At 39.7% G+C, this 15,072-nt stretch overlaps 2 protein-coding genes across 2 annotated transcripts; one reads left to right on the plus strand and one right to left on the minus strand.

Moving 5' to 3' along the window:
• Positions 1–330: 330 nt before the first annotated feature.
• LOC111233363 (Fc receptor-like protein 5) lies at positions 331–5,125 on the minus strand. Its single transcript, XM_022761173.1, has 6 exons — positions 5,012–5,125; positions 4,119–4,382; positions 3,421–3,666; positions 2,777–2,890; positions 1,965–2,030; positions 331–520 (listed from the first exon to the last, which is right to left on the minus strand). Exons 1-6 carry the CDS (start codon positions 5,040–5,042, stop codon positions 468–470), a joined length of 774 nt encoding a protein of 257 aa, XP_022616894.1. The 5' UTR covers positions 5,043–5,125; the 3' UTR covers positions 331–467.
• Positions 5,126–6,449: 1,324 nt separating this feature from the next.
• LOC111233325 (CD276 antigen-like) lies at positions 6,450–8,696 on the plus strand. Its single transcript, XM_022761110.1, has 3 exons — positions 6,450–6,735; positions 7,822–8,190; positions 8,533–8,696. Exons 1-3 carry the CDS (start codon positions 6,450–6,452, stop codon positions 8,694–8,696), a joined length of 819 nt encoding a protein of 272 aa, XP_022616831.1.
• The last annotated feature ends 6,376 nt before the right edge of the window (positions 8,697–15,072 follow it).

The raw sequence follows: 15,072 nt of genomic DNA on the forward strand, positions 1-15,072 counted from the left end.
GGTCAGTCTCATGAAGGGAGGGGAAACACTGAGCTCTCTGTGATACTGTTATTAAACAATAAACAAGAAGATGTTATTCCCTTGTTCATAACATAGATCAGATGTGGGACAATTTTCAGCCTGAAGATAAAAAAACTAATCAAGTCAGAAACAAGAGACACAAAACTACAAAGACACAAAACTACAGAGACACATGAAAAACTGTAAAAGCACATTGAACGTTTCTTCAGTTTGATCCATAACATCATGATTCACACACNTTGTTCATAACATAGATCAGATGTGGGACAATTTTCAGCCTGAAGATAAAAAAACTAATCAAGTCAGAAACAAGAGACACAAAACTACAAAGACACAAAACTACAGAGACACATGAAAAACTGTAAAAGCACATTGAACGTTTCTTCAGTTTGATCCATAACATCATGATTCACACACTTTAACTCTGGCGCTGTTGTTTCCTGTCGTCAGGTGGATCCTGGTTTGACCGTCGAGTAGAAGGTCGGAGAAGCGTCCACATCTGTGGAGGACGGACACAGACCGTTAACACACGAGCTACAGGACTACAGTACGTCTCCACCGTGTCTGTGGCTCTCAGCCTCAGGTCCATTGCTTCCTACTGAAAACACACATTTTTAAAAACACCAAACAATTATATGTTTAAAAAATCAGTAAATTCCTAAAACAGCTCGTCGCTGTAGTTTCTAACAAACAGGAGGAAGTTGGTTATTTTTGGGGGGACTACTTTCAGCGGTGGATTAATCTACATTTAATGGTCTAGTGAGTATTTGTAGCAGCAGATCGTCCCAGGAAAGGCCTGAGTCACATGATAATGAAGGACCATGTGACTCACTGATGTGTTATAGTGATAACGATGGAGCTCTGTGGCTCAGCTCAGGATTCATGATACTTGATAATAGGAGACATTCATCGTTTGGGTTTTCAGATTTATACTTAAAAAGTGTCTGTGGAGAATAAATACATGCACTTATCATGCAGTGGAGTTCATGCTGCAGCGCTTCATGTATCCCAAACATATATTAATGATAAATCCACGTGAGTCAGTATAAAGGCCTGGACTGTGCCATAACGTCTGTCAGTGATAGAAACACTCAGAGAAAGTAAACACAGCAACAAACTCAACGGAGACACGTCTATAAATAAAGTCTGAAGTCTGTTCTACTAAAAATAGAAACTCGGTCAGTTTCTGAACAGTATCTCTCTGAAGCGATTAGCCACAGGGAGGAAAATGACCTCAGTATGTTTTTGTTTATGGTAACCATGGTGATGGCTGATGTCATCACAGCGCAGGAAAGTGGGTGAGAGGGCGGGACTTCCTTCTTCAGTAACAACAACAAACACATGAGGCCCAGAGGAGCCGTTACAGAACAGGTTCATTACATAGTGACAGAAATGAGTTTTTACTGTTTTATAACGTAAGAACTAAAGTCTGATTTTAGTTCAAACCCTCACAGGAATATTAGTGAGTTTTTGTTCAGTTTATTTAAACATCTTTTAACTTCCATCAGCTGTTGGTGATTATTCAGGAGAGCAGGCTGTAACCAGTGGTGGAGGAAGAACACAGTTTCTTTACAATACAACAAAACAGACAGTGACGGAAGAAGAATCAAGATCTTTTATTCAAGGGAAAGAGGAAGCCGAGGAAGGCCACACTTTAAATGTGTTTTCATCTCCTTGTCTTGGGAAAACAGAAATCGTTTTCTCCTGATAATATTTGCGAGTTTCTCCACTTCCGTAAGTAGCAAAACCGCACTGTAAAAATCCTCCATTACCACAGTCCCACATTAAAATTTAACTTTAGTATCAGAAGTAAAACAGTTTGAATATTGTATATTTTATCGGAACATTCACATAATATAGTAAGTAAATATAGTCACATCAAAGCATAATTTCAATGTTGTCAATGTAATAATTTAACATGCAGCGTTTGAGTGTGTGTTTACCTCTGATCCTCTGTGGTGGTACTTCCTGTGTGATGGTGACGTCAGTGTAGGAAACATCGGCTTTACCTGTAACACAACATCATTCTCACGGTTACACAGCAGCTGGATTTAAACATGGAAATCCAGATTTCCCAATCCAGTTTGTGGGTTGAAAACAGTGAAACTGAGAATCTGAAAATAAATCTGAAAACGAAAATACTAAACATCTGTATGACAGCGTGATGTTTTCGTCTGTGTGCTGCTGATTAATACTGTTTTCAGGTCGTCTGTCTGGTTCCCATGAAGAGTGGTATCAGTGCAGAGACGCAGTAGACACAGGTATGCAGGTGTGGGACTGTGATGTATCGTCTGCTTTCTTTCATCAAGACAAAACAAACCACACGAAAACAAAAAACCTTTTGTCTTTTAACCTTTAACATGACTCCACCTGCTTCTGTCACGAAGCTTTGCTCTGTTTAAAATGAATACTTTATACACTAGAGGTATGTGTGTTTTAGCTTCGACACTTGAGCCACTGTCACGAACTTTCATAGTTTAGATTCAGTCCATTCATCATCGTCAGAACTTTGCGTCACTAAAGTCTAATAGAGGCGAGGAGCAATAATGGAAGAGAGAAAATTCACCACCATTGAACTAATTTAAACTAACACGCATAGCTCAGTTGAGAATAAGGAAAAAAACTAGTAAGTGGACCTTGAGTTAAGACTTCTTGTTCAAGAATTGACTCTCAACACGTCCAACGACCCGCGCAGAACTGAGACCGAAACAGCTGGTTGCAAAGTGTCGCTTTGTTTACATGAAAACACTCTGACCTTTGTGGCGCCTCCAGAGGAAGAGCAGCATCACCGACACCAGCAGCAGACAGAAACCCACCACAGGAAGTAGAATGCATGCGAGGGAGGACTGAGGCGGCTCAGGATGCCTCGCTTCAACACAGAGAGACAACAGGTTGACCTCAATCAACACAAGCTAACAGCCCTGTCTGCACAGAGGGAGGCTGTTTGCTAAGCTAGGCTAAATAAACCTCTGAACACACAGTTATTTATATTTATAACACCTTCCGAACAAATACATCTCTTTGAATAAACTTGACACTAACTTAGACACTGTGGATTTATTCTCCTGTTAGTGACTGAGCTAACAAGCTTGCTAACGTCGTTAGTCATTTATTTTTGGTTGAATGAAGCTTGAGACATCATTGAAAGTCAGGACGTCTGATGCTAATGCTAATTTGACGTACAATACTGACGACAGCTGAAGTTGATCATTAAAAGTCTTTCAAACAATTTCATGCCAACGCCGTCTTGTCAAGTCTCCAACGTTGGGTTTTTGACGTCAGTCTGATTTTCAACTAAGATATAACGTCTCTCCAACGTTAGAGCTGTCAGAGTCCAACGTCTCCCTGATGTTACATTGACGTTTCTGAGGTTTTCAGGGACGTTAACGTTGACCTCACCTCTGACTCTCAACCAGCTGCCTGTCGACTGTCCGGCTGCAGAGATGTTACACCTGTAGAGTCCTTCATCAGCTTCAGAAACACTGTGGATGGTCATGTTTCCTGTGGAGCTGCTCCTGATGAAAACATCATCTTTGTAGAAATCAGCTGTGAGGTTGGAGGAGGAAGTGATGTTTGTGCAGCGCAGCGTCACATCGTCTCCCTCCATCACAGGGAGGACGGGACTCTCCAGGATCACGGAGCCAGCTGAACGACAGACAACTGGTTTTAGACTCTACACATGATCAAAGTTCAAAATGGTGGCTGTTCCAGAGCGTGCTCCCTGACCTCTGCCCCACGCTAACTGCTCTGACTGTGAGAGTCATCAGTGTAAAGATGTGGTTTGTTGACAGTAAGAAATCACCTCCCTCATCATTTAACAGGTGAGTTATACAGACTTCAGTTGAAGTCGATGGGAGACGTAAGATGTCTGTGTGAATGTGTCCGGACAGAGTCGCTGTGCGTTCGACCACAAGAGCTCGCTGCACAGGAAAACATGAAATAGGTCGATTTTATTTTTTCTACTGAGGACAGCAGTGAACGAGAACAATGCCAGAGCTAGTTACCAAAACCCATTTAATGTCCTTATCTTCATAAATATCTTCTTCTATGGTGCCTGAGCGTCTACTGGCTGCAGCCTTTAGCTTGTTTAAACCCACCTGTTACAGAGATGTTGATGGTGTTGCTGCACACTCCTGCTCCGGACTCACACCAGTACACTCCAGTTTCACTAAGGTAAGCTTCTTCAATGAAGCAGTTGGAATCATTTCCTCTATCCAAGAACGCAGGACAATCTCCATTCGTTATTCTGGACGTGTTCCTCTTAACCCTCCACCCAGAGGAGTTTCCCTGCTGCCCACAGCTCAGAGAGACGGACTCGTACTGGAAGAACTGGGATCTGTTGGGCAGGACTGTCAGAGTGGCTGCAAGGAACACAGAAAACTCAGGTTTATTTTTTTATCATGAATCGACCTGAAGCAACAGAAGTCTTTTGTGTTCCTGCTGAACACTGGGAAAGATTCACTGATGTGTAGATACTCAGCAAGTTCATCACCTTTGTTCAGGTTTAGTTTCTTCCTTGTTTCACTGGATGTGATTTTGAACAATGACTGAGCTGATTCAAGTTGAAAACAACAGAAATCTTTTGCTGATAACTAATTGATCAGAATGAATTCTGCTTCCTGCTTTTCCACCATGCGAATGATACAGTCAATAACATCTAAAGCTACAGGATGGAAACCTCCAAATAACAAATGCAATCAAAACTTCACACCTCACCCACGATCAAAGTGCAAAGAGCAACATATAAAAGCAGCTGCTGCCAGTGGTTTTGGGGATTTGATTTGTTTTCTAATTGGTTCATAGGAACATAATCTTTGTATTGACTTGGTAGTTATGAGGAAAGTTTCGGGACCATGAGGCCGTGTCGCCTCAGTAGCCTGCCTGGGTCGCATTAGATCCTTTCTGGTTGTTTCTGGTAAATTATTCAGTAAGTACAAAGAAATAACGTTTTACTACTGCAGCTACTATTCATAACTAGTTCAGTACTCACCGATGACAGCGCACACTGATGTTATCTCCATGCTTCTTCGATGCCAGCAAATGGACTGAATGCAGGGGGCTGCATCACCCTCTTCTTCAGCATGTGTGTTACGCTCAGGCCACAGTTTCCTGCTGTAATGTCATATTCACTTCTAAATGTGTGAAGAACCTGTTTGTGCAGGATGTTTGTCGGGGTTTTTTGTTTTTTCTAACACCTTAAATGGCAAAGGTTTCTGACCCTGGATCCCTTTTCTTTTCCTGAAAATCTGATGTATTTTTCTTTTCACTAAACAGACCCAGGCAACTGAAATTACACAATGAGTCCAAGAGTAACAAGCCACGACTAGTTTAATGGAACAGGAAACTTAAAGCTGACGACCCGGCCGACACAGGAGCAGACTCAGAAACTGGTGGGATGAGAGGCCAGAGACAAAGCCCGACACTGGCCGCAAACCACCTTTTTTCTAGGTCATCGATATATGATCTACGTCTGCTCCGGGCCTCTGCGGCACCATAAGGGGGAGGGCCCCTCAAATAACATTTAGCTTAGGACCCTGATGACATGTAACACAATGTTGTTGAGGTTGTTTTTATCCATTACATATCCTGTAGAATTTAATCCAAAATTTTATTTATATAATAATGACTCCAAATATGTGATTCAGTCTCAATCAAGACGTTAATTAAAAGTGTGTGGTGTCTGATGTAACAGCACAACAATCAGGTTAATGACTTGCAGTATTTTAGGTGCTTACTGTCTTTCAGCTGATTAGCTCAGCCGATACTGGAAGAAGAAATCTCCCCAAATTTCTGGCGGTGATGGTGCTTTCAGTGAAACAGATATAGAAATAATCAGGTTTTAATGTTTGAAAAGTTGAGTGTAGTTATTTTTGTTTTCACCTTGGTTTAGTCAACTTGCTGACTCATAAATCAGATGATGGTGAGTCATGTAATGGTCATATCTTGACCATGTGATCACGTGTGATTATGTAAAAGGCTCCATAGCCAATAAAAAAAAAGACTGATTTGTATTTAGTGAAGATTTAGTTAGCATTATAATTACTACTAAAGAGAAGTTCAATCAGTTTTAACCCATTCTTGCCCATTCCTGCTGCGTAGAGGAAATTTTATAATAATTTATTTTAGTTAATGTTAAACTTGACGCTTTCATCAAAATGTTAGTGTTTAATCAAATAAAGCCAGCTGGTAAATCCGGATCTGAAGTGAAACTCACAGCAGAAACCTGAAACACTTTATTTCCCTGTCTTCCTGAGAGGAACAGCCACAACCAGAGACGCACAGCTGCCTCGTGCTTCTGACTATAAGGGTGATTGGTCACATTACATTACTGTTTTGTGTGTCTGTTTGTTTGTTTTAGGAAAATAAAATTATATTATCTTATCTGTGTCGTTATTGCTTTGTGACGTCATGGGGATTCCTCTGGGTCAATGCCCGTACAGCACACTCTCATCGGAGCCCGGTCCTCCCCCCTCCCCCGCCTCTCATGGTCCCGCCTTACTGACGTAGGAAAGCGTGACTCACGCAGTGAAACGTCACTCTTCTCACGTAAAGGTTTTGAAACAGTGCAAAGCCGCTCAGTTTGTCCAGCGACCGTTGATCCGTCACCGTCTCAAATCCTCATGTTGGAGGTTAATTTCGAAGAGTTCATGTACACTTCTTCTCTCTGGACTTTCTTCCTCCTCTTGGCTTCCGTCTCCTGCTCACCTGTTAAAGGTAAGATACGTTACTACCGTGTGCTACTGTTAGCTCGTGATAACATGTATTTTACTGTCTGTGTTCGCCGTCATTCATTCATTCATTCATTTCACTGTCTGTTTTTTTGTTGTCGTACCAGTGTAGTTCTCATTACAGCTGAAAACTACCGTTAAATCAGCGAGTTTTAAGCCCAAATCTCTTTTTTAAGTCTATATTTGTTTACGTTACGGAAAATGAATGAAGCCGAATTAGCCGTTAACAATCCCTGTTCGCCGTTTGCTGTTAGAAATGTTGATAACTGTCAATAGACGACTTTAATACTGAACAACACTTAAAAACGCGATGATTCTCGAGCTCTTAAGTAAATACTAAGAGTATTTAATAGACTCATAATTTCATTTTAATAAAGATAAGATAAAACATCTCTTCTTTTTAGATAAATTAACAGACTTGGTTTCAGTTGAGTTTCTGTAATTACATTCACTAAAGTCAGCAGATGTTCATGTTCACTTTGTGTATTTCACCCACTACATTAATGTTTAGAGTTAATTTCTTACTAGAAGCTCTTATATCAGCCCTAGCAGCCTGTGGCGCCACCTGCTGGTCACAGACAGAAGAAGGGATGATGACGGAGTTTTTGTTTATATTTTGGGATTCTTCCAACTTCCTGATTAGTGGGCAACCGTTAATCCTGTCAGACAGTGAGACAGAGCATTATTGTGGTTGATGTTTTTCACCACACAAATCAACTGATTGAACATTGTTACTTTGTTTGTCCACAAGTTCAAGCAGCTGATCTGTTGTTCCTCTTGGGTCACAGTGTTGCTCAAAAAGTTTTCATCATAATGACTCTTCAACAATCACATTATAACAATTATTAATTATTATTATTTTTGGTTTGAAACGGAGCTGGAGCAATTGATCGACAAAGGATTCTCAACTGTTAAACATTTAACTCCAGCTTCTCAGTTGTTAAGTTTTCCTGTTTTTATTTGTCTTATATATTAAGTTATCTGAATATTTGTGGGCTTGGGACGATCTCACAGGCTGATTAATCTGGGATAAAAATAACAAAGCAAAAATTCACTTTCCTCCATTTTCCAGGTGCACATCAGATAATTGGTTCATCTCAGCCAATCATCACTGCGCCAGGGGATGATGTCATCCTGCCATGCCACCTGGATCCTCCATTAGACCTGCGGAGGTTCACAGTGGAGTGGTCCAAACCGGATCTAAAGCCAGACCCTTCAGATCCGTTAGGCTGGGTTGACTACGTGCACCTGTACAGGTACGGACGAGAAGACCTGGAGATGAAGCTCCTGTCGTACGTCAGCAGGACGAAGCTTTTCACAGACGAGCTGAAACGTGGAAACATATCCCTCAAGATCCTGAACGTGACGTCTGCAGATGAAGGAAGATACAGATGTTTCATCCCAAAGTTAAAGAGGGGTTCAATTATTCGACTTGTTGTCGGTGAGTAAATTTGTTTATTGGATTATTTGCTCCAGTGATTTTCCAAGCAAAAATACTGAAGTCAAACATTTGCAGATTCCAGCGTCTCAGAAGAGAAGATTTGCTGCTTTTCTTGGTCATGTGTTAATGTAAATTGAATATTTTGATTGGAATAAACAATCAAAAGTAACAAACGGTAGATTAAATTATAATGAAAATGACAGTTGCAGCCATAGTTGTAGTCAAAATGACACATCTTTAAAAGTTCTCAGGTCATTTTTTCAGCATCTAATGTCACTGTTTTCCTACTGCTCTTGTTTCTCTTATATTTTGTAAATCTTTGTACATCTTGTGTTTTTCTAGATCCAAACCTTAAAACCCAGACGACAGAGACGCCGCCCAGAAACCTCCCAACTCCAGATCCAGGAGACAGGACAGACAGTAAAGGTGAGGAAACGCTGCGACTCTGTGAAGACGACACAAAAAGCCTTCTTGGTGCTTTGTTGGTGTTTGTGAACTTTCAGTGATGCAGCTGTCGTCTCTGTTTAACTCTTTCACATCAGGTGATCAGACCAGAACCATCGTTTGGATCCTGCCTGTGGTTCTCCTCGTCCTGCTGATCCTGGCTGCTGGAGTCAGTGGATACTTGGTTAGACGACGGCGTCAAAAACTAGATGTAAGTAAATAAACAAACATTGTTACTTCCTGTTGTATCAAACCTTCCTGGGATTTATCTGACCAACTGTTGAACATCTGTTCCTCCAGGGTGTGAAGTACGATGCCGCCTCAAGCAACCCGGTGTGACCCCAGGTGCCTTGCTCAGGGGAACGTTGGTAGTTGTTGTTGATGGAGATGAGAGCGTGATACATTTCCCTCTCCTGAATCCTTTAAATCATTTTTGTGATTCAAACCAGCCACACCTGCAGCCACAGCTGGATCCAGAGACCACAAGGTGTGAGATCTGTAAGGTGGAGACAGACGACCAATAGGAAGTCCTGTCTGGACACTGATGTAAGTCTGACTTCAACATCTGATGACAGAAGTTCAGTGATAATATCATAAAACCAGGCGACATCTGAAGTATTTAAATGTGAGATGAGTGATCCAACTCAGTCAAACAGGTCTGCTACAGGAAACTTAAAGGTCTCCAACCTAGTTTCAATTCCAGTCTGAATTTACATCAGATAGACTTCTAGTTCAACTGCATCGGAGGAGCAGTTATGATCGTAGCTCTGTTCTCATGCAGAAGTTTGATCCTACATTACACTCAGTTCTTTGTGCTCGACCAATCAGCCGCGGGGAAGGTTTTTATGTGCATTGTAAAAAAGCTGATTAAGCTGATGTTCTTGTGTAGCAACAAAAACTAATGTACTCCTTGTTTCTTTACCCACAGGTCGGCTGAAGCTCTGCTCAGGATGTGGGTGTTTCAAACGCTGGACGAATCTAATCTGATAAAACTATTGGGTTGTTCCTCCTATTTGGTTCAGTTTTTTCAAAAGTACAGCTTAGATAAGAAACGTGCCAGAGCAGCAGCAGGATCACTTTGTATCAGACTTTTATTTCCTAAGGAAAGAAGCCAAACTTTATGGCAGTGTTACCGTCTCAGTTCCAGTTCACTCATGTTTTACTTTTCAAACTGTGACTTTGTTCTTTCAATGAGCAACTAAACCTGACCTCAAAGCCGACCTACGACGGACCAAAAAGATGTGAAGGGTTCGATTTAATGCGTCCAAACCCATCAAAGGAGGACAATTGCGAGTGTCCTTTCCTGTGTGGGCTGGACTCTGGTCCTGATTCAGAACCAGCATGGATATCTCAAATTCAGTCACTGATCAGAACGTTGAAATACAGATTTCCTCGATGGAAGGTGGAAAATCTTCTTGGCGACCTTCAAGCTCGGAGGGAAAAAACGTAGAGTGGCTGTAAAGTCACAAAGAAACATGATTCACTCGAACCAAGAAAAGTCTCTTCCATTAAAGTCCGTACAGAACAGAACTCTCTCCTCGCTCCCCTTCCTTGCGTTGATGTTTCGACCATGATTCAACGCCTGACTTCAAGATTTGTGATTGGATTCTGTTCTGAGAGACTGCGACTCTCGTCTGTGACACAAAGATTCATTACATTTTATTAAGACACTGATCAGGAGCCAGCTGCACCAGCTGTTTGTCCGTCCTCTGATATTCACAAGATCTGTGGACGTTTTCTTGGTTTCAGAATCATTACACCCCAAGTACAAAACAGTCACACCTAATAAGAAAACACCCTAAAGAATAACGTTTTAGGGAGTCGACCTGAAACCTGATGAAACCTCTTTTAATTGTGACATAAAGTTTTCATTACATTTCACAAAAATAACATTCCTCAAATTCTGAATAAATAATCGGTTCATTCGAAACTAAATAAATGAAACAAAGGTTGTACCTCTTGATCGGACAGCACTATAGACTAAGACGCAAAGACTTGTCTTGGCTAAACTTTGGAAGGACTTTACATTGCAACTTGGATTCACTGAATTCTACTCAGATGGACAAGGACACAGGATTTTTTTGTTTTTGTAAGTTGTACTTAATTTCCCCACATCTTTAGGCTGATATAAAAACGAATAATCTTAGTTTGTACCATAGTTAACAGTGTTAAAGCAGTGTGGTTCAAAACAGGAAGTTTACTGGTTATCTATAGAGTTAGTATGAAAAGTCACGCCACCTTTTCTTGTTTTTGTTCTCTATAAGAAAAATATTTATATTTTTAAGTTTAAACTCTGCACTCCCTGAACATCGACTGAACGTTCCTCTTAGCAAGGCACCTGCGTATATATTTTTGTTGTGGCATTGTTTATTTGAATTGTTTGTTGTGTTTTTGACTATAACACTACCTCTACTATATTCATGAATGTATTCTAAAAATAAAAAGTATTTAGAAAAGTTTTCTGCACTTTATTCTCAAATCTTCAAACGTTAAATGTTCTGTGATGTTTGTCTTTAATAAAACTGGTAAAAACAACTACTGTGTGTTGCTTAATCAGCGGGGAAAATAAGTATTGAAGGCGTCAACATTTTTCTCAGTAAATATATTTCTGATGGGGCTATTGACATGAAATTGTCACCAGATGTCGGTGACAACCCAAGTAATCCACACACACAAAGAAATCAAAACACATATGTCCATAAATTAAGTTATGTGTAATAACGTGAAATGACACAGGGAATAAGTATTGAACACATGAAGAAAAGGAGGTGCAAAAAGAAACCAGCTGAAATCTGTCAGTATTTAGAAAAACGGTCCTGCCCCCTATCAGTGCAAATAAATATCAGCTGGTTTAGTCCTAATTGATAGCCTATAAAAAGGTTTCTCATTACCAAGATGTCACAAAAATGGGCATCTCATGATGGGTCAAAGCAAAGAGCTCTCTCAAGACCTTCGCAGCCTTATTGAAGATTCATTGCGCGCCAGTAATGAAAGCAAACAACACCCACAGAGAGCGACTTTTAAATGTAAGTTCAGTGTTTCAGCTCAGTTCAACAGCTAAACAGTAAAAGTGAATCCTCCATAGACCGGACAGACTCATCTCAGTTCCTCCGTCACGGTCGACAAACGGCTACGAAGGGCCACACCTTCCTGGACCGCGTCCTTTGAAGAGTGCGGCCCCTGAATTGAGACACAGCTACGGACTGTACCGACAGCGGCGCGCCGACCTTCATTACCATGGTTACTATAGTAACGGTCATGGCTTGGTTAGGTTTAAGCACTAAAACTACTACTTCATTAAGTTTAGGAAAAGATCATATGAGCCGGGTCCCAATTCAGGGGTCGCATCCTTCGAAGGACGCGGTCTACGAAGGTGTGGCCCTTCGTAGATCGTGAAGGCCGAACTGAAATGAGACGATCTGGTCTACGGAGGATTTCCGCTCAGCAACCTTGACACTTTTTTTCATAAAAGATATAGAATAGATTTTAAAACCCTTGATTCTAAGAGTTTTACTGTTTAGCTGTTGAACTGAGCTGAAACACTGTACTTGCATTTAAGAGCGGCTCTCTGTCGGCGTTGTTTAGATTTATTACCGGCGCGCAATGAATCTTGGTGTAGGAGCCAAATTAAGTTCATATAAGTCTAAGTCAATAAATAAGCACAGTCTATATTTTCATTTGAAAGTTAATGTTTATTAAAATAAATAAATAAAATAAATATATAAATAAATAAATAAAAGTCAGCTAAAATTCATTGATCTAATTCATGTTGATGTAAGAAAGATATTCTGCAAGAAGGTGGCATCTTGGTAGCTTTCTGTTAGAGCAGTGAAACAAGTTACTGTCACTTTAAGAGAAAGAGCTCTTTGTGCTGTGAGAAGTGAATTCAGGAAGTTGAGGCTTAATCAAGGACTGAGCCACATGGTTTTCTTACAGTAGTATAGTTTATTGATTGGGAGAACTGGACTTTGAACCATCCTGTAAGAAGATTTAACAAACTTTGGATTAAAGAACTTTGTTTATCTTTTTTTTTTTTACATCAGAGTCCTGTGGAAGTTTTTTCCTTTTCAATTGAACATACGCGAGTAATCCAAGACAATTTAAGCTTCAACCCACTACACTTGGGATAGGTTGGATCACGAAGGATCCAGCTGGTGGGTTCCTCTTGGTCCAAGAAAAGAAGGATGCATTTGAAGGAGCCTACGAAATGGGACAGTTTGAACTAAATGTACCTAATAAACTGGCAGCTGAGTGTGTACTGAGGGGAAACACACTGGAATGTCCCAGGCTTGTGTCAAAGTTTTCACCAGGTGTTGTTTTTAAATGTTCAGGTTTTCACTGGGACTTTATGAATTCAATGTTTTGACAATATGTGAAAAGTCACAAGAACAGTTCCACGCCCTCCTCCTATTTCAACATCTGTCATCTGTCACATCCAGCTGACAGTCACCAGTTAATCAGCATCTATTTCTTTATTTACTGAGATGGACAGCCACATGAGACAAACAGCATGAAAATGTGATACAGGTAGATCTTTCACAACTTCCTGTTAGTCCGTCTTAACATTTGTCATGCTGTGATTTGTCTTATGATGTTCATCCAGCTCATTGGTTAAGTTAAATGGAGAAACAATTCATCAACAGACACAGATGTCAAGTATTTAATTCCAGCTTTTCAGTTGCTGCTTTTCTTTTTCTTATGTGAAAATTAAGTTTTAAAATAATCAACAAATTAATCTGGAATGAAAATAATCGTTAGTTAATTGCACTCAGACACATTTCTAAAGCTTCCTTATGAGCACCACTGCCTTTCAACCATGAAGGACAAGTTCAAGCCACCATGTGCCTCAGCAGCAGATGACAGGACTGCTGATCGCTCCTTTATGTAGACTGAGTCTCCCAGAGCATCACAAGTAAATGTATTGTGTCTGAATATCAGATTCTTGGGTCAGACTTTGTTCTGCTGTGTAGCTCTCTCTAGTGGTGAAACTCTGAAATGCTCCTTCTACACTGCAGCCGAGGAAGAACAAAGTATGTTCAGTATGCATCTAAAAAACAAGCAGAACCAAATAAGGATTTTTCACAGTAGACTTCATGGTGATGTAAGTTTTTTAAGAAATTAATCTTCTTGAGAAAAAAAATCAGGATTCACAGAGTATTTGGGATAAATCAAGTGTTTGATTTAGTCTTTCACTTTAAAAGTATTTAGTGCTTGCAGTAAATAGATTTTGCAGATTTCTGCCACAAGTTTCCATCAACACCACATAGACAGAGCAGTTTTATTCTGTCGTTACAATAAAGTGATACTACTATGCATGACTTTGTCATTTCTCCAGTGTTAATGTACTTCACCATGAACAGACCTAGATCTGATAAAGTTAATGTCAGCTGGACACAAGTTTCCAACTTTCAAGTGTTTTTTCCGTTTTTTTTTTGTTTTTTTTTTTCACGAAATGTCCGATTTCGCAGCTGTATTTGAATGTAACATCAGACCCTCTAATGAGCTGTCCCTGGTGCTGAAACACCCACCCCACCTTCAAAGTCTCCTCCTTCTCTCTTTTACGTTTAAACACGTGAATTTATTATTATCATTATTATTATTATTATTATCATCATTATTAATAATAATAATAATAATTTTTTTTTTTTTTGATCAATTTCCTCTAAAAGCATCTCAGCCAAATGTCTCGTGCTCCGGACGCGGGAAGTCTCGTGAGGTGGGTGGCGGAGGGCGGCGTGGTGACGTCACAGAAAACGTCCGTGCCAAAGATCGTTTGTATATGCCAGATGGCGGTATCGATTATGAAACACGGTTTTCATTGTACGTTGATGGACAGATAAGCAAAATGATTTAAAGCAGCTTCACAGAGAGAGATTAAAAAAAGAGAGAAAACAAAGAGCTCTCACTCTGCCTCTGTTTCCAGGAACTAAATCTAACACCTAGTGCCTTGACAGTATTAACTATAGCTTATATCTGTGAACCAAATACGGCTTTTCTATTATTATAGTATTTTACAGATGTATCCTTATTATTGTGTTCACAAGTGATTGATTTATTGTGAACAATAAAAGTAAATATAAAACTGTAATCACAGTCTTCCCGTATAATTAAACTGACGAGGATTAAAACATAATAAAGCTAAAGTTTTCATTCTGTTTGTCAAGGAAAACATGATTATGATTAATTATCCATCATCATCATCATCATCATATAATGTTATTTTTTCATCATAACAAACATTTTGCATCACATTTAGATAAAATATTAATATTCATAATGTAGAAATATAAAGGTACATTAAAATGTAAATAACAAAATAAAGTACGAGTATCTCAAAATTGTATTTAAATATAATACTTGAGAAAATGTTTGTTGTTATTATCTTCAGTGGTCATTAATATTATATATATATATAATAATATTATAATAATAAAATGA

The sequence above is a fragment of the Seriola dumerili genome, unplaced genomic scaffold (genome assembly GCF_002260705.1).
Source record: "Seriola dumerili isolate Sdu_G_001 unplaced genomic scaffold, Sdu_1.0 BDQW01000388.1, whole genome shotgun sequence".
In the NCBI taxonomy this organism is placed as follows: Eukaryota; Metazoa; Chordata; class Actinopteri; order Carangiformes; family Carangidae; genus Seriola; species Seriola dumerili.

Excerpts from the sequence above, each read along its gene's own strand:
- LOC111233363 (XM_022761173.1), bottom strand. The coding sequence starts at position 5,042 with ATGGAGATAACATCAGTGTGCGCTGTCATCG. Across the intron at positions 4,383-5,011 it reads ATCAGTGTGCGCTGTCATCG|CCACTCTGACAGTCCTGCCC; the intron begins GTGAGTACTGAA and ends TGTTCCTTGCAG. Across the intron at positions 521-1,964 it reads ACCACCACAGAGGATCAGAG|ATGTGGACGCTTCTCCGACC; the intron begins GTAAACACACAC and ends CGTCCTCCACAG.
- LOC111233325 (XM_022761110.1), top strand. The coding sequence starts at position 6,450 with ATGCCCGTACAGCACACTCTCATCGGAGCCCGGTCCTCCCCCCTCCCC. Across the intron at positions 6,736-7,821 it reads CTCCTGCTCACCTGTTAAAG|GTGCACATCAGATAATTGGT; the intron begins GTAAGATACGTT and ends TCCATTTTCCAG. Across the intron at positions 8,191-8,532 it reads AATTATTCGACTTGTTGTCG|ATCCAAACCTTAAAACCCAG; the intron begins GTGAGTAAATTT and ends GTGTTTTTCTAG.